The following is a 17,971-nucleotide window of genomic DNA, read 5'->3' as shown; positions in this document are numbered from 1 at the left end:
TCACATTCAATCGTCTCCTGGTTGAAGCAGTTTTCTGTGAATCTTGAATAAAATCTCTGCTTCATGAAATCAGTTTGTTCAGAGTGTCTTCACTGGATCATCAAAAACAACATGAATCCAATCAATATGTTGTTAAAGTCTGAGAATAAAGACACTGGTGAGCTCAGCAACATAAAAAGACCTGGACGTCCACAGAAGACAACAGTGGGGACAATCTCAGGATTGTTTCTGTGCTAAAGAAAAACTACTTCACAACATCCAGAGAAGAGAAAAACACTTTGTGGGATTTATTTAGTCTGACTGAAACATGGCTGCAGCTTGATATAATACTGGAGAACTTGGAAGGTTTAATGTTCCAGGAGGAAGTTCTCTTCTATATTATGTTCATTAGTTCATGACACATCATCTCCTCAGAGCAGCTGGAAGTGAACGGTCACAAGGCTTGGATCAGTAAATAACAATGGGTAAAATCCATCTGGCCTGTTGGGATCAAAGCAGAGGTTTAATCTCTCTCCCTGAAATACAAAGCTGACATCCAGAATATTCTGAAACCTCTCAACCAATCAGTGATTATGTCTTCATGAATGACCTCATACAGCAGGAAGCAGAAACTGAAGCACTGTCCATGATTAAAGACCAACACTGACACATTACACTGACTAGACACCAAGGTGTCTAATTTTATTTTATTTTTTTAAAAAGAAAAGAAAAAAGTGAGGACTGGAGTATTAGTATGGGATGTACTTGGATTCAACACAACACTCCAAAAACTCCAGAACCTGTCACTGGCTACAGCAGAATAAAGTGAAGCTTCTGGAGAGGGCGTCCCAGTCTCCTGACCTCTATAACACCAGAATCAGAATCAGAATTAGAATTGCTTTATTGATCCCAGGGAGAAATTACTTTTCATTACAGCAGCTCTTACCCAAAGCGTACCAGTGTTAAGAACAAAGAGCAATATAGGCAATAAGAATAAGTAAGAGAATGTAAAAAAAAAAGATATATATGACAATATGAACAAGAGCCTTGCTGGGGAGATCTCAAGCATGCAACACGGACCAAGAATTTACTGTGACTGTGACTAACAGTGACTAAAAAGTACATTTACTGGTTTTTACTTCTTTTCTCCTCTTCCTGGGTCCTGGGTCAGTCTAGTCCTGGTCTCTGGTTGTGTTTTGTTCAGTTCTCTGAGTAAACCGGAGGATAAATTAGAGATTATTTGTTATTTTCATTGATAATCTGCCGTCTTCTATGTATTTTTTGACCGTATGTTTAACACCTGTGGTTTAGTGTGAAGTTGCGCCCCCTGCTGGCCAGTCGCCTCAAAGACCTGATAACTTTACAGTTTGTGTATATGCAGACTGTTTCCAGCAGATGGAGCCAGAGTCGTGTCTCTTCTATCCTCCAACAAGACTCAGTTCTCTAATTCAATATTAATCATTTATCACTGAGCTCTGCGATCTCTCCATCATCTCACATTTATTGTCCACACATTGACTATAAAGGTTTTTAATCCATCCATCATGATTCTATCACAGAACAGCAGCTTCTGTTTTCAGGACAAACAGACTGAAGAACAACACATGTCCCAGGACAGTAATGAATGAACACTGAACGGTTTCTCTTTAACTTCTGCAATATTCCAACAAGTGCAATTCAATAATGTGCAATATATGGCATGAACTGAACGACAGAGAGATAGATAGATAGATAGATAGATAGATAGATAGATAGATAGATAGATAGATAGATAGGAGGAGAAAGGGAGGAGGAGGAGGAGGAGAAAGGGAGGAGGAGGAGGAGGAGAAAGGGAGGAGCGCTCATGGATCTGACGCAGTGTGCGCAGCGGCCGCCTCTCTTCCACTCCCCGCGGTTAGGACGACGCACGGCGACTTAGTTTTGCCCCGGAACCCGCACATCTTCCCGGACACAGAGACCCAGAGGCTTCCGGAGGCGATGAGGACGATCCGAGCCGTGATCGGAGGGCAGCCTCAGCCCCGGAGCCCCGGGTGGAAGCCGCAGCTGTGACCGCGGAGCTCCTCATTGTGTCCCGACGGAGTGGCGCAGAGAGAAAAGGATGCATCCGCGGCCGCAGACTCTCTTCCAGTTCCTGTCGAAAAAAGAGATTATTCCCCGACACGTCGCGGCTATTCTGGCCTCGGTGGCGGAGGGTTTCCTGTTGAGGAGCGCGCTGATTTCTGAGGGACTCCGTCCTCCATGCTGGCCGCTCAGGATCCATGAAAACTCTCCATGAAAACAAGGAGCAGCAGGAGGAGGAGGAGGAAGGGGGGTCCGGCTGCAGCGCCATGGAGGACAAGGAGAACAATCTGAAAACAGCCAGGTTGTGGAGGGATGCCGCCCTGCGCTCCAGGAAGCTGCGGAGCAACCTGCGTCAGCTCACCCTCTGCTCCAAGAACAACCAGATCCAACTACCAGAGGATATAGCCGAGATAGAGGTTCTGAATCTGGGCAACAACTCGCTCCAGGAGCTGCCTGAGGGGCTGGGAACCACTCTCAACAACCTGCGCATCCTGGTCCTCCGCAGGAACAAGTTCACCTCCGTACCCCGGGTAGTGTTTGAGCTGGTGCAGCTGGTGGAGCTCGACATGAGCCACAACTGTCTGAGGAGCCTGTCTGAGGGGGTGGTTCAGCTGAGGGGTCTGAAGAAGCTCTGCATCAGCCACAACAAAATCCAGGCGCTGCCGGCTCAAATCGGGGTCCTTCAGTCTCTGGAAGAACTCGACATCAGCTTCAACGACCTGCACGACTTGCCCACATCATTCTCCGGCCTCGCCAAGCTGCGCACTCTGGATGCAGACCACAACAAGCTCAACCAGTTCCCCCCTGAGATCCTGGCCCTGGGTGAGTTGGAGGAGCTTGACTGCTCGGGGAACAAGTTTGAAGTGTTACCAGCAGACACCATGAAGCTGCAGTCCATCAAAATCCTGTGGCTCAGCAGTCTCCACATGTCCTCCCTACCAGACTCATTCTGCCGCCTGCACAACCTGGAGAGTCTTATGCTGGATGGGAACAACCTTACTGCCCTGCCTGCTTCCTTCGGTCGTCTACAGAGACTCAAAATGATCAATTTGTCCTCCAACGAGTTTGAGAACTTTCCTCAGGTGATTTTAAGCATCACAGGGTTAGAGGAGTTGTACCTGAGCAGGAATAAACTGACCCATATCCCAGAGGAAATTGGGCAGCTGCTGAAGCTGGTGAACCTTTGGCTGGACAATAACAACATCACATATCTGCCCGACTCTATTGTGGAGCTGGAGAAGTTGGAGGAGCTTGTTTTACAGGGTAACCAAATAGCCATTCTCCCAGATGATTTTGGGAAGCTGTCCAAAGTGAACATTTGGAAGGTGAAGGATAACCCTCTCATCCAGCCCCCGTACGAGGTGTGCATGAAGGGGATCCCGTACATTGCTGTCTATCAGAAGGAACTTGCACATTCACAGCTCGCTGTGAAGCCACGACTGAAGCTGGTTCTGATGGGGATGAAGAACTCTGGGAAAACCCGACTGAGGCAGAGCGTGGTGAACTCACAGCAGGACGTCACAGGAGCCCAGGGAAACAAAGGCATCGAAGTCACTAACTGGGTGGCAGACGCCGGTCGCCACCTCACGTTTCTAGTGTACGATCTGTCAGGGAAGCAAAACTACGACCTCATCAAACCTTTTTTTCTCTCCCCTGGTGCTCTCTACATCCTCGTCATCAACCTCAAAACATATTCGCCCAAGAACTTCTACGCCCACGTGGGCTATTTCCTCCATCTTCTCTGTGCCAAAGTACCCCACGCCGTAGTGTGCTTGGTGGGCACACATGCAGACCTGTGTGGAGAGGTGGAGGTGGAGGAGAAGAGTCTGGACATTCACAGACAGATTGGCCTACAGGAAGCGAGGGACACCCAGAGTCTGAAGAGCCTGGTTCAGCAGGTGGATCAGGCTCTGGAGCAGGGCTACAACGTCCGCACCTCCAGCCCTCATGTCCTCTTCTACGGCGTCTCTGACCGGAACCTCAGGCGCAAGAAAGCCCAGCTACAGTACATGTTGAACCACAGGCTGCAGATCTTGTCTCCTGTCCTGAGCGTCAGCTGCACGGAGACTCAGAGGAACATCCAGAGGCTGAGAGAGAAGCTCATGTCCGTGGCAGACCACAGGGAGATCTTCCCCAACCTCCATCGTATCCTGCCAAAGTCCTGGCAGATGCTGGAGGAGTTGCACTTTAAGCCCAAAGATCTGTGGCTCTCGTGGTGGGACTCGGCCCGTCTGGGCCTCCAGGCGGGGCTCACGGAGGACCGGCTGCAGAGCGCCTTATCCTACCTGCACGAGAGCGGGAAGCTGCTGTACTTTGAGGACAGCCTCACCCTGAAGGAGTATGTTTTTCACAATCTTCCACGGTTCATTGCAATTCTTAACGTCTTCTTCCAGAGGGACGAGTCCACACTGCTGGACCGGCTCCTCTCTGAGGGGGAGCGGGGGGACAAGGGGAGGGTGAGTTTGGTGATAGAGGATGAGAAGGGAGAGAACCTCAGGGTCACCCACCTGCAGCACCACGTGGAGGGCTTCCTCCAGCACGGCCTCCTGCCCTCCAACGTCATCCGTCTGCTCCTCAGGCCGCTCATCCAGACCCAGCAGGACCTCCACCTCATCATGGAGCTCCTGGAGAAAATGGGGATCTGCTACTGCATCAACAAGCCCCGCAGCAAGCCTCTGAACGGAGCCACAGTGTGGTACAAGTTCCCCAGCTACGTCAGCAGTGAGGAGGCTGGGGCGGAGGCCGGGGCTGAGGCTTCGGCCGGTGGGAGCTCTGTGCCGCTGTGTCACTTCTTCTCTGTAGAGCAGCTGCACATCCAGTACAGCTTCCCCTTCTTGTTTCCTCCCGGACTGTTTGCACGCTTCAGTGTGCAGATCAACAGCCACGTAGTCCAGCGCTCGGACGGCCGGCGCCAGATTGTCGCCTATCGAGGTAAAGTCCCTGTTGTGATCAGCCACCATCCCTCCAAGGGGAGACTGCAGGACGAGACTCTGTCCATCGCCAGCCATGCATCACTGCCCAACATCTGGACGGCGTGGCAAGCCGTCACTCCGCTGGTGGAGGAGCTCAACATGCTGCTGCAGGAGTGGCCCGGCCTGCACTACTCTGTACATATTCTCTGTTCCAAGTGCCTGAAGAGAGGGTCGTCCAACCCCCACGCCTTCCCAGGTAAGTCCTCTCTGATCCTCCTCTTCGCTCCACTGCCTCACACATCTCATGACTTTAGCTAATGGCGATCCTAGAAATAAACTACAAATCAGCTCACTACCATTAAATAATAACATTTATAGACAAGAAGTAGCTAAAGTGATTATTGTTGTTATTATTATGTTTTCCGAGATTAATGCTGGAAACACCTGAGATGAGCATTGATGGCCTTAATGCCCCCGAGGGCTCACGTAACTTTGATACCAGAGGATGATGGAGGCGGAGGAAACCATCCATACTTTGATGGATGGATGAATGGATGTTACTGTGACACTGCTGGTGAGAGAAGTGCTCACTGATCTGGTTCTTTTCATCAAACTGTAAGGAAGGAGAATTAGTTTCTGCAGCGATTGTTCTTCTTGGTTTAATCTTAAACCTGATTCCAGATTAGTTTTTTTGTTTCTTTGAGCTTTTATTTAGGTCCTCGTTGATCTGAATCAATGATTTCTGTCTGATTTCAGTCGTGAGTCCTTTCCTTCCTATTCAGCCATTTCAGTTTATCAGGAAACACTTTGAGTTTGAGAAAAACTTGATTGCAGATTGTTTTCATGCAGCTGTGGTGTGATTTCCTGCTGCCTATTTAAATCGGAACAGATTGATATGGATGCAGGTGGAGACGCGATGATCAACAGGATAAAGGTTGGGAGATAAAAGTCGGTGTTCAGATTAGCTGGAGAAACCTCCTATTGTATCAGACTAAAAGTCTGGTCACAAGTTGGGATGTTTTAGAGGATGAAAGAGGAGCTGATGTGAAACATGAGTTCACTCATACCTCTCACTTTCTTCAGGCCTTTTATGGACTCGACGCGTTCGGCTGCAGTTTGAGCTCAACAGACTAAACACTGGTTTTATTTCCTCCTCTTGTCTTTGCTGCGACCCACAACTCCTTCAGTCTGAGCTCACACTGAAGCAACTTTTATTCTTTTAAGGTATTAAATAAACACAAAAACTGACCCACAACTTGAACACTTCAGGGAGTTTTTGAAGATCTGATATGACGTCATGAAATCCTCAGATTTCTTTAAGTTTCCTCCGTCTCCACCATCCTCTCTCTTATATCTAATCTTAGATCCAGATTAGGACAGAAGCTCCAACGCTGAGAGCACTGTCAGGATTTAAAACGTGTGAGGATGGAGAAGAGTTAGACAAAAGCAAAGAGACATGAAAGATAAGAAACTAGAGGCAGAATATGGAGGAGACGCCTCAAACCTCCAGAACCAAGGAAGACGTTCGAAATCTGTTTCACAACTAAGAGAACTGTTTAGAAACTGTAATAAATCTAATTCCACCCTTGAACATGGGCAGAAAACACTTTTCTGATTTAAACTATAAATGTAAGTATGAAGACTGATTATTTTCATTTCATTCACTTCTTCTCATTCATATAATAATTAGTAAACTCTGGTTTCGTGGCTCCTCTGTGGTCGTCCAGTGTTTCTGTGACACCCGAGCAGTCGTGTTAAATACTTTCCTCCAGTCGCTACAAAATTAGACGGACACCAAAATAGCCGGTGGTTGAGGACAGTTGATCAGAGTTCATGGCTCAGACCCGTTAATCTGAGAACAGCCAGGACGTTGACTGTTGACCAGGTCCAGGCTGGATCAGCTGCATCGTGTCTGTTCGTGTTTGTTCTGGAGAAGCAGCTTCCTCTTATTTCTGAGTTTCTGTTGTGTTAACGTCGTATCTGAAAACAGGCCGAGACAGAACGCTCACATTTGAAAAATGTTTGACTAAGTTTTCTTGCTGTGGACCAGAACACTTTCACTCTTGCTGTTCTCACTGAGTCTCTGCCGGCTCGTCTTAATCCCGTTAAAGGATTTCAAACGGTCAAACACAACCGACCTGTTCGACAGGTGTTGTCTTCCTGCTTTCCTCCGGGCTCGTGTTTACCACGGAGCTGAGCCAGGAGTCGGTCTGAACATGTTCACAATGAGATACTCTTAAAGTGAGCGGCAGACTCCAGGATGTCATCGGTGCCAAGAGCCTGCTGGGAACACATTTTTAGTTTAATGATTTATCTGGGAGCAGCTGAAAGAAGACACAAAGCTGTTAGCTGGCATGCTAACAGCTAGCAGTCTTGTGACTGTCACCACGTTCAGGCTGAGTCATTGTTCTAGTATTTTGTCTCATAAACTCATTCTGTGTCTAATCCCGTTAATCCATGATGCTTTAGTTTCTACAAACAACACAAAAGCTGAGCAGACTGAAACTAAACACTAATAACTAGGTCTGTCAGTAGATTAAAATATTTAAAAAGCTTAATCGCACAGTTTTCATAGTTTACACAAAGTATCTCACTTATAAATTCAGTGTTAACTTGACCTGGAAGTTTTCAAGTTTGTATTTAACTTGGCTCATACTCTCTCAACTGGTTTGAGTCTGCAGCGTCACCATTAGCTTCTCCATTAGCATCACCGCTATCATCATATACACTTATCACAAATGCAGCATTGACTCCTGCTGCAATGATGTGTCCACACAGTTAAAGTTGTAAATTGCTAAATTGTCAAGCTATTTTCAGGACCTGTCTGTTTATTATTAACAACAGTCAATGCGCCATCTATTTATATTTATTTATTTATGTCTATGATTAGCATCACCATTAGCATCTGCTCTGGAGTCTCTGTTGAGTTCTTCTCTGACCACCAGCCAACAACCAGGCTAAACTCTGGAGTGGTTCAGGTACTCGGCTACAAAGGAGAGAGGATTCTGATTCAGGATTTTAGTCAGTTTTTATCTAATGATCATGTTGCTGCCCTCTGCAGGATCAAACTTCTACTTGCGCTGCGGTGTGACGGTCTTTTTCTCTGGTCAACTGTGTTGAATTTCTTCATGTTGGAGTTGAAACTGATAAATACTGAACACCAGAAGAGAGAGAAGACGTCTGAGTAGACGGTGTAATAAGAGAAGGACGGAGGGAGAATATTCTGAGAGATGTAGATATATTTCTGAGGAGGTGACATCTAGTTTAAGACTTCGGAGGACGTCACTTTGGACTCACACTTTGGTTTTCTGCTGTGTGATTGACTGGTTAAATTAGTCTGTGGACTTGGTGAAGGTGGCCGATGAGTCTGAACCTGATGTGACGTTCACCTCCTCAGAAATGAAAGTGTGGCAGCGCAGACAGTAACTGTGATTGGTCTGAAATGTAACTGAGCCTGTTCCTGGACATCATTCCCAGATCAAAGATGGTTTAGTATCAGATTGTTTTGTGTCAAACGCCGACGTTCACGTGTTGAAACTCGTCTGATTCTCTGGGTCTTTGTGATCAGAGCTGAGGTTTCAGGTATGACGAACGTTATCTCTGTCTGTGGTGACTGTTCGGCTCGTTGTCAGAGTGAGTAATCTGGAAAGAGGAAGACAATCCTATTATGTCACCATGCGGTAATCCTATGGGGGGGGGGGTCAGTCGGACTTATGATATTTACTGGAAGGAAGTCTGTGTCAGCATTTTAGCAACAAACTGCAAAAATAACACTAATAATTACTAGACCCCGACCGACTGATAAGGACATAAAAACTACAATAACTGATATATTGGCCAATAAAATTTTTACATTTTTCAATTAAAAGAAAATTAAATACCTTCTTTTAATGGCTTAAATATAGCTCCAAATACTAAGAAAGGTATTAATTGAAGGGAGAACTTTTTACTATTCAAATACTTTTATTATCAGAACTTGTGGAGAACAAACAGTGAATAAATAAATAAATCAAAAACATGATGAATATAAACTTCGACCAGAAACGACCAGAAACCATGTGCACAGCGCTGGAGGCAGCTGGTTATGCTAATTAGCTCTTGTCTTATCTGGTCTGGTAGCGTGCAGCTGGCTAGTTTATCAGTCCGGCCTTAGTAACCACCCAAGATACTGGCTTCTTCCTAGTCCTGACCCTGGTCAAGGTTCTGATACTGGTACTGTTGATTCAGGACCTGATACTAATACTGGTCCTGGCTCTGGTCTCTGGCTCATGATCTCCAGCTTTATCTTGATTCAGTCCAGTTTCACTTCGGTTGTATTTCTGTAGCGTTAATACAGATTCTCTCAAGACATTTTACAAAATCTGACTTCAAACTCCCTTCAAAAGAAAAACTCCCTTAAACAGGAATAAACCTGAACCTGGACCAGAACCTGGACCAGTTCGTAGAGATAAACATCCATCTGACTGAAGCAAACACGTAGATGATGTTACCCGACAGTTTGAGGGTATGAGAGGAATCATGGGCAGGTGGGAGCGTTGTTCATCCAGGTATGAGTGGAGGACTGTAGGAGGTTAATGAGACCATGACACCAGATGTAGTTTATGAGCTAACCCCTAAGCCTGAATGTAACCCTAACCCCTAACCCTACAGAGCTCCACAGGTCTGATACACAGTGATCTTGGTCTTCAGGTTGTTGTCGTCTCCTGTGTTTTCAGACGTCGTCTTTACGTCTGAAAATGGTTTCATTATAAAGTCGAGCGGTTTCTGGAGCTGTGAGTCTGGCTCAGACCACGACGAGGTGTTTGGCTGCTGGATCCTTGTCTGTTCACCACAAACATCCAACAACGTGTCAGCCAGTAAATCAAGAATCCCTGACACTGTTATTATTCTGCTGCCTCAGAAAACGTCTGGTGTCGCTCACATGGTCACGAGGACGCTTCTTTAAAACAACATGGAAGGAACGATTAGTTTCTAGTTTGGTTTGTTCTCAGAATCTTTTAAAGCCTCGTCACTAATGAACAGACGTCTCTGATTCAGGTTCTTTTCTACCAGTGGATGAATGGATGCGTCTAATAATCAGGGTGAACTTCTCTCACTGTCGTGGAACATTTTATTTATTTCTAACTTTTATTTTTAGACACCAGCCTCCTGTTTCTCTTCCTCTTCCTGGTCTTTGTCTCAGTCACAGCTGGACATGTGCAGCGAGTTCAGGATTATTAGCAGCAGAGAGATTCAGTTCATTTAAGATCAGATGAAACTGAAAGACGTGAATGAGGCGGCTGCTGTTTCATATCAGAGTCAATTGAAGCCACATGCATTCACATAGATGAGCTCAGATCATGTGATCCAGCAGCCAAACACCCCAACATGAACTCTGCTCTACAGGAAACCCTCCCTTTATATTCCACTCTGCAGTGTGTTTCTTGTTGAAGCTTTAAGTGGGCGGTAGATGAAGTGTTACAGTCCTTATCAGTGTGGATCGAGAGGTGAATTCACCAGAATGAGCTGCAGATACGAAGCTGCATATTTACTGTGCAGACTGACTTCCTGGTTCTCTGGACCGACCCTTGTGTAGCCTCCAGTCTGTGTTTTTGTTCCTGGCTCAGTTCCTCCTCAGACCGTTCAATGGAGGAGGAAGTGAAGTGGGAGCTGTTTGTGAACGCTCAGCCAGACGCCGCCACTGGTTTCCAAACGTCCAGCGTCCCAGTGGGAGTTTCCTGGACGAAGAGGAGTTCTGCTTGTCCCACAGACGAGGCTGTTTCCTTTTATGGCTGCGGCTGAAAGGCTGAAGGGGGAGGAGGGGGAGGAGGAGGGGGAGGGGGCTGGAAATGATTCCTCTACCTGCTGAGGAGGAGGAGGGAGGAGACATGAGAGCTGCACATTCCTGTCTCTGGTCGTCAGGTCTGTGGAGGAGGAGGAGTTATTAGACCGTGACCTACTTCAGGACACGCTGCCGGATGTTTGAGCCGCTGCTGCCTCCAGCTCCAGCACAGAAAAGATTCTTCCAGCTTGATTCTCTGCTGTGTTCTCACTGTTTCACCTCAGGATCCTGGAGGCTGTGGAGGAGATGGTTTCATGTTTCCTGTAGGCTCGTCTTTAAACACCCAGTCCCTCTCTGGTCCCTGTAGCTTCCTGAGGTCTTCTCTAGAGCCGACTGGATTCAGTCCAGTGAATGTTTCTTCCAGTCAGAGTTAATGTGGAGAGAAGAGCTCGTACCTCGTGTTCTCTGCTCCACAAATGTTCTGGTCATAAACTCCCTGACTCTCTCTGGAAGGTTAGTCTCCAGGAAACTTTGCTCTTCTTCTAAACGTTGCAGCATCAGTGTTTGTTGTTGTTGTTGTTGTTGTTGTTTGACCCGAGTGACTCCATGGATTGTGTTTAGATGATGTCCTACCACCACCTCATCACATCCACATCACACTGGTCACTGACTAACGCCTCCATCTCTAGCTTCCTGTCAGCTCTGACATTCAGGGCTCACTTTAAAAACGTATCATGTATCCGTCCACATGTGCAGATGTGAAACCAGAGGGGAAATACTGACATATCTTTAAAAGAGTGGAAACCAGTAGTGACGCTCTGCAGTCAAAGCTCAGGGCTGAGAGTCCAGCAGTGGAGTCATGGAGTCATGGAGCTGTGAGTGGATGTGGGAGTCGAACAGCAGCGATCAATAGACTAATGGTTTAAGTGCTGCAGAGAGCGTCAGTCCTTCGTCCGTGTTGTTATTGACTCAGTGAAGCAGCTGCAGCCTCGTGTTTCCTCGTTAATCTGGACATTAATCCTGATCATAAGCTGGACCTGACCCTGGACAATACAGATATGAAAATCCAGCAGATCAGCTCACAATGTGGCAGGTCACCAGTCAGACAGCAGCTCGACCCGGGTCAGAGTTTACTGGAGACCTGGACCAGAACCAGGGCCAGAACCAGAACCATGAACAAAACCAGGGCCAGAACCATGACCAGAATCAGGGCCAGAACCAGGGCCAGAACCATATAGGAGTAGGAGTAGAAGTTCTGGAGGTAACCATGGTAACTTTCCTGCTCATCTCCTAATCCAGAGGAGTCAGACTCATTTGAGTCCAGGGCCACATTCAGACCAGTTTAATCTGAAGGGGCCGGACCAGTAACACCAGAGAATAATAACCTGAGAATAACGACAACTACTGAACAATCGTTCTAGAGCAAAGAAGAACGAGGAGATCAGAGAATGTTTACATGTAATAAATTATCCTTTAATAATTATCAGTGTCATCTGGTCCTGGTTCTGTATGGTCCTGGTTCTGTATGGTCCTGGTTCTGTCTAGTCCTGGTCTGTCTGGTCTTGGTTCTGTCTGGTCCTGGTCTGTCTAGTCCTGGTTCTGTATGGTCCTGGTTCCGTCTGGTCTTGGTCTCAGAGTTCTGTTCATGTCTCTGAATTAACAGAGGATAAATGATCAGACCCTGTGATGAGCTGCTTCTGGTCCGTGGTCGTGTATTTACCCGTGTGCTAATATATAAACATCAGGTGTTTGCTGTCGTTTCTCCTCCGCGTTGTTATCACTGATTATCAGCATGTTTCTATGGGACTGTAACCTAGCAACCGTAACACAGGAAGTCCCGTCTGAGCCCTCTGATTGGTGGACAGCAGACCGACCAAACAACGGACAAGTTAGTTTTAATAAAGTTCTGTTTCCAGTAGATGTGACGCTCCTCTTCCTCGGTGAAGTTCTGCAGTGACGTGATCTGGTCTCCGTGGTAACGGTTCAGAAGACGAAGGCGATAAAATCTGAACAGAGGTTCCTTTTAGTTCCCGTGATCAGGCCAGAGGTGATGATGATGATGACGAAGAAAATAGGTCAGCTGTGTTGATCCAGTCTGTTCCTGTTCGGAGGAAACGTTGGAGGGATCGGCTTAAAGTGTGTGTGTGTGTGTGTGTGTGTGTGTGTGTGTGTGTGTGTGTGTGTGTGTGTGAGAACACGTTTTAATCTCTTATTTGTTCTCGCCATAAAAATAGAGACTCAGGAACAATGAGGCGCTGTCAGGGTTGAACTGGGCCCTGAGTTCAGGCTGCCAGGCAACACGTTCCAACACGTTACTGCAGAAAATCAAAACGAAAAGACGTGAATGAGTTAAATCTAGTTACAGTCGGTCCAGTGTCGGTGTTACCGCCTGTAATCACTACGATCAGGTCTGGAAAAATCTAAACGGCAAAATCTTTTATCAGCTTCAGTGAACCTGAGTTTATTCAATGTTATTATAGAGCAACAACCTGGAACACAGGTTCACTTATACTATATTATATTATATCATATTATATTATATTATATCATATTATATTATATTATATTGTATATTACTCTCACTGATTCTCCTACATGGCTGTGTTTGTGCCGAACACTCTGAGGAGGAGCTGATGTAATGAAAAACTAATTCCCTCCTGGGATCAATGAAATGATTCTGAGTCCAGTGATTTTTAGGAGAATACTCAGATTCAGATCAGATACATGACGATGACGTGACTCATCCTGAGAGACGAGGTTCAGGGGGAAGTCAGTCAATCCTGGTCCTCTGGGGGGGACAGCGTCCTCTGGTGGACGTCTGCAGCAGTTTCCTCTTATTGTTAATCTTATTTATTAAACACATATAACTTCAGACTGAGCAGACGATTCGAACCTCATTCTCATTGGTTCAGTCCTGGTTTTAGTTGTTTTCTGATTTTTAGCTTAGTTTCATTTCTAATAACAAACCGTGTCCAGATGATTTATGAAACGTTCTGAAACCAGAGGAGGACAAAGACAATGGAGGTTCTTTTAAACCTGAAGAAACCTGGACATTTCCATCTGGGGGCAAAGTGTCCTGGGACAGTTTGGTTTGTCATTTATTAGCGATGTCCGATAGTGACTTTTTGCCGATAGCCGATAGCCGATATTGTGTAAATTATGTATTATTATTATTGTTATTATTATTATTATTATTGTTATTATTATTATTATTATTTCCAAATTAATTCCTGATTCTCCTTTTTTTTCCGCCCAGACTAATTTTAGGTAGCAAGCAACCTGTTAGCCGCACTAGCTACACTCTGTTGTTGTTTTGGCTCTGGGTGCGGTTTGATGAGGTCATCAATCACGCGCCAGTAAATGTCTCAGGACCCAACAAGCAGCACTAGCACAACCCGGGCATCATGTTATCTGCTTTGATTATCGGTGGTAAAACCGATAACGATATGAACAGATATTACAACAATAGGCTAATATCGGCCGATATTATCGGTTGGCCGATATTTTCTGACATCCCTATTATTGACCATTGTTACGACCGGACACATGACACTAGAAGCTGACTCTTCCCGAACAGAACCAGAACTGAACAACAGAAAACCTTTAAACCTTCAGGGTGAACGTAGACGAGCTAACTAACCTACAGAATTACTGACTGACTAAAGTCCAGATCCTCAGCAGGGCTGGACGTATCGATCTAAATATCAGTAGTATCAATACCAAAGCCAGTATCGGTATCGGGTCGATACCAGCGTGCTGAGATTGATACTTTTATTCCAGTTTCTCGTCTATGACTCCTCACTGAGTTTATGCAGCTTCTCTCCCCCGTCCTCACCTGTAGGAAAAGGTGACACTCAGACGTTAGTATCACCTGGCATCGCACAACAGCCAACATTTCCCTTCTTTTTAATATTTATTATTATTATTATTATTGTTATTATTATTATTATTATTAACAGTTGTTTAATTATTTTACTCAGCTGACTTTGTTATTGACTTTTCCATTGTTGTTGTGTTGTTGACATTGTTATATATTTGCCTCGTTCCTTTTTCTTATTTTGCACGAATGACTTTTATTCTAAAACAATTGTGTAGTAAACATGGAAATATTTTATACTGTTAAATTGTTTTATATTGTAATTCGTTAAGAAAAAAACAGTTTATTTCCTGAAATATTTTTCCTGTTTTTTATCATAACCAACTTTCGGCGATACTAGCCCAGTATTTACTGGGTATCGGATCGATACCAACATTCCCAGTATCACCCAGCCCTAATCTTCAGGTCTCATACAGGAAGCTGAAACTGAAAATATAAAACACAGCCACCCCTGCAGGCAGGGAGGGGTCATAGCACCACACAGGACACAAGCACTTAAAACCAGAGTTAAATGAAATGATCCGTCCCCGTCCTGCTCCTCATTGACTTCATCTAACCTGTATGAAGATGGTGATGATGATGATGATGATGATGATGAAGGTGATGGTGATGATGATGATGATGATGATGATGTTGTTGTTGTTGTTGTTGTTGTTTCAGGTGAGCTGCTGAGCCAGCCTCGGCCTGAAGGTCTGACTGAGATCATCTGTCCAAAGAATGGTTCTGAGCGGGTCAACGTGGCTCTGGTTTACCCACCTACGCCCACCGCCCTCAGCCCTGGGCTCAAATAACTCACCCCCTCCCACCCTCACCCTCACCCCTCCAGCCTCCTCCTCCCTCATCGGCCTGGACTCTGGATCTCTGCCTCACCCGTACGTCTCCTCTCAGAACACGTTCTTCTTCTCCATCAGTTTCTCTGTGATCACGTTGTGTTTCCTCCTGGGCTGCAGGTCCTTCACTCATCGGGTTCTAAAGAGCACAACGTGGACCAGACGCCTCCCCCACCCCCCCAGACGCCTCCCCCGCCCCCCCAGACGCCTCCCCCCTCCTTCGCCTGCCCGGATGCTGACTCTGTCTCCAGCTCGTCCTCCTTGGGCCTGAACGATTTGACTCACGGATCAGTTTTTGGGGACGATCCAGGACCCCCCTTCCTCTCTGCTGGGTTTTCTATCTTTTAGCTCACTGATTTTTATCTGATGCTAATAGCATCAAATCTGAGAGATTCCAGCTCAGCCTTAAACCAGAAGGCCACGCCCACGTCCCTGTTTCTCTGTTTTAAATCCAGACTTTATCAGAACCGTTCAGACAGGAACCAAATGATAGGATCAGGATCCGTGTTCTGTAAGGGACCGTTCAGACCTGGTTAGTTTAAATCCACATCTGGTCTCAGTCTGGTGTCAGACCTGAACCCTGGAACCTTCTTCCATCCTCAGAGAGAAGAAACATCTCAGGTGAGAAGGAGATACAGAAATAATAAATAGTGAATCATCATCCTCCTCGTTGATCCTGGTTCAGATTAGGTTCTGGTTTAGTTTGGTTTCAGCTCCAGGTCCAGAATCTGTTAAAAGTCTCGTTATCAGGATGTGACGATGCTCGATATGAAGAATGATACCGGATTAACCAGACGATTTTCTCATGGTTTTAACATTTTAACAGAATGAGTTTCCTTTAATTATCCGTCAGACAAAAAACACATTTCTGAGTCAGGATTCAAAACACAAACTATGAATGAATATATAAAAACTACAAATGATATTTTCTTTTTAACAAATTAAAGAGAATCTCTTTTCATTCCTCCGACACAAACATCTTCTTCTTAAAAGAAATTTTATCTTAACATCAAGAAAATAAATGAAAAACTGGATCTTTAAAACAAATCCCAGGTTAAAATAAATAATTCTGATAAACAGACTGAGGCTGCATGTGATCCTGGTCTGGGATTTACAGGAAGACCAGCTGATCCGGTCCGGTCTGAAAACTGAAATACGCCCCCTGCTGTTTAAAAAGAGCGTCCAGGTTCATTCCCGTGTCAGCTGATCAGAATCGCTCTCACGCTGGTATCGGCACATCCCTGCTCATATTCAGGGCATCGTTTCTACCAGGTGGGTCTTTACTGGACCCGGACTCACTGCGGGTTCACACCTGGACTCTGATCTGGACTCTACAGACCAGATGGGTCCAGTAACCAGGTCTGAACAGAACCTCAGAGCTGGTGGAGGTGGAGGAGCCGCAGTAAAACATTAAAGTGTTAAACGTCTCTCGTCTTTCTTGTATAAATCTTGTTGTGTCTGAGATAATCAAAGGTTTCACTTCCTGTCACCAACAATCCAACGAAGCCACGACGTGTCAGGAAGCAGTGACCCACCGAACGGATGGAGCACTGACGTCTTGATGCTGGAGCTCAGTGGGACGTGTACAGATATTTATCTCCACTGCCTCCTGTTTCACCGCCTGTTGTTCTTCTCTGTAAATAATATCTTTATTTTTGTATCACACTCGAGCTTCGACTTTGTTTTACGGTGCAATGTGGTGCGTGACCCTGTGAGGGCGTCGACGCGGCGTTTTCTATCCACGTCTCACAGAGCGACATGGACGAGCAAATAAACCAGGAGTCGGATCCGCGTGTGTCCTCATTTACTCACATGTTTGACTCACACGTTCAACCAGAACGTCTCAGAGTCGCTCTGTTAATCTGAGTCTGTGCAGGGTCAGATTCATCAGCCTCATGGCCCACGGGTACAAACTGTTCTTAAACCTGATCATCCATGTCTTTAGGCTCAGGCGTCTTCAACACAAAGAAGATTTATTAATTAATTATTGTTATCGGTTCTTACATGTGTAACACACACACAGGATTAAAATGTCTTTCCTCAAAGGCCACAGTGCAGCAACTTAAACATAAAATCTACAAATATGAGATTAGAAAAGCACAAGAAATACAAATATATTTACACTGAAAGTAGAATAAAAACAAACCAGCGCAGTGGTGATTTTATAAAGAATAGACCACAGACAGAGGCTCCAGTCTGAGCCCTGCGAGGAATTTACAAGGTGCAGAAATGACAAAAACAAATTCAAGCTGCAATAATAACTGTAGCTGCTGTTCCCAACGTGTCCACCAGAGATCGCTGTGTTTCTGAACTGGACATGAGCTCTGATGTTTCCTAAGAACATTCAGGTTATTGATAAAATGTTTAACAAAGAAAAACATCTGGAGTTATTTCCAGTTTAATAATTTATGATTTATTTGTTATGATGCTGATCTAAAATCAGTAAATAATAAATATTAATAACGTTCTAATGAAGACGTCAGGAGTTGGAGACGTTGTCCTCCAGTGAAGACAGAGGACAGAAGACAGGTTTTTATGTGTAACTGAGCTA

At 45.5% G+C, this 17,971-nt stretch overlaps 1 protein-coding gene across 1 annotated transcript; it reads left to right on the top strand.

Annotated features, from left to right (window-relative positions):
* The first annotated feature begins 1,836 nt into the window (after positions 1-1,836).
* On the top strand, positions 1,837-17,207 carry mfhas1 (multifunctional ROCO family signaling regulator 1). Its single transcript, XM_047569168.1, has 3 exons — positions 1,837-5,208; positions 15,251-15,462; positions 15,541-17,207. Exons 1-2 carry the CDS (start codon positions 2,238-2,240, stop codon positions 15,379-15,381), a joined length of 3,102 nt encoding a protein of 1,033 aa, XP_047425124.1. The 5' UTR covers positions 1,837-2,237; the 3' UTR covers positions 15,382-15,462; positions 15,541-17,207.
* The last annotated feature ends 764 nt before the right edge of the window (positions 17,208-17,971 follow it).

This window comes from Mugil cephalus, chromosome 19 (genome assembly GCF_022458985.1).
Source record: "Mugil cephalus isolate CIBA_MC_2020 chromosome 19, CIBA_Mcephalus_1.1, whole genome shotgun sequence".
In the NCBI taxonomy this organism is placed as follows: Eukaryota; Metazoa; Chordata; class Actinopteri; order Mugiliformes; family Mugilidae; genus Mugil; species Mugil cephalus.
This window is presented reverse-complemented; position numbering and strand designations above follow the sequence as displayed.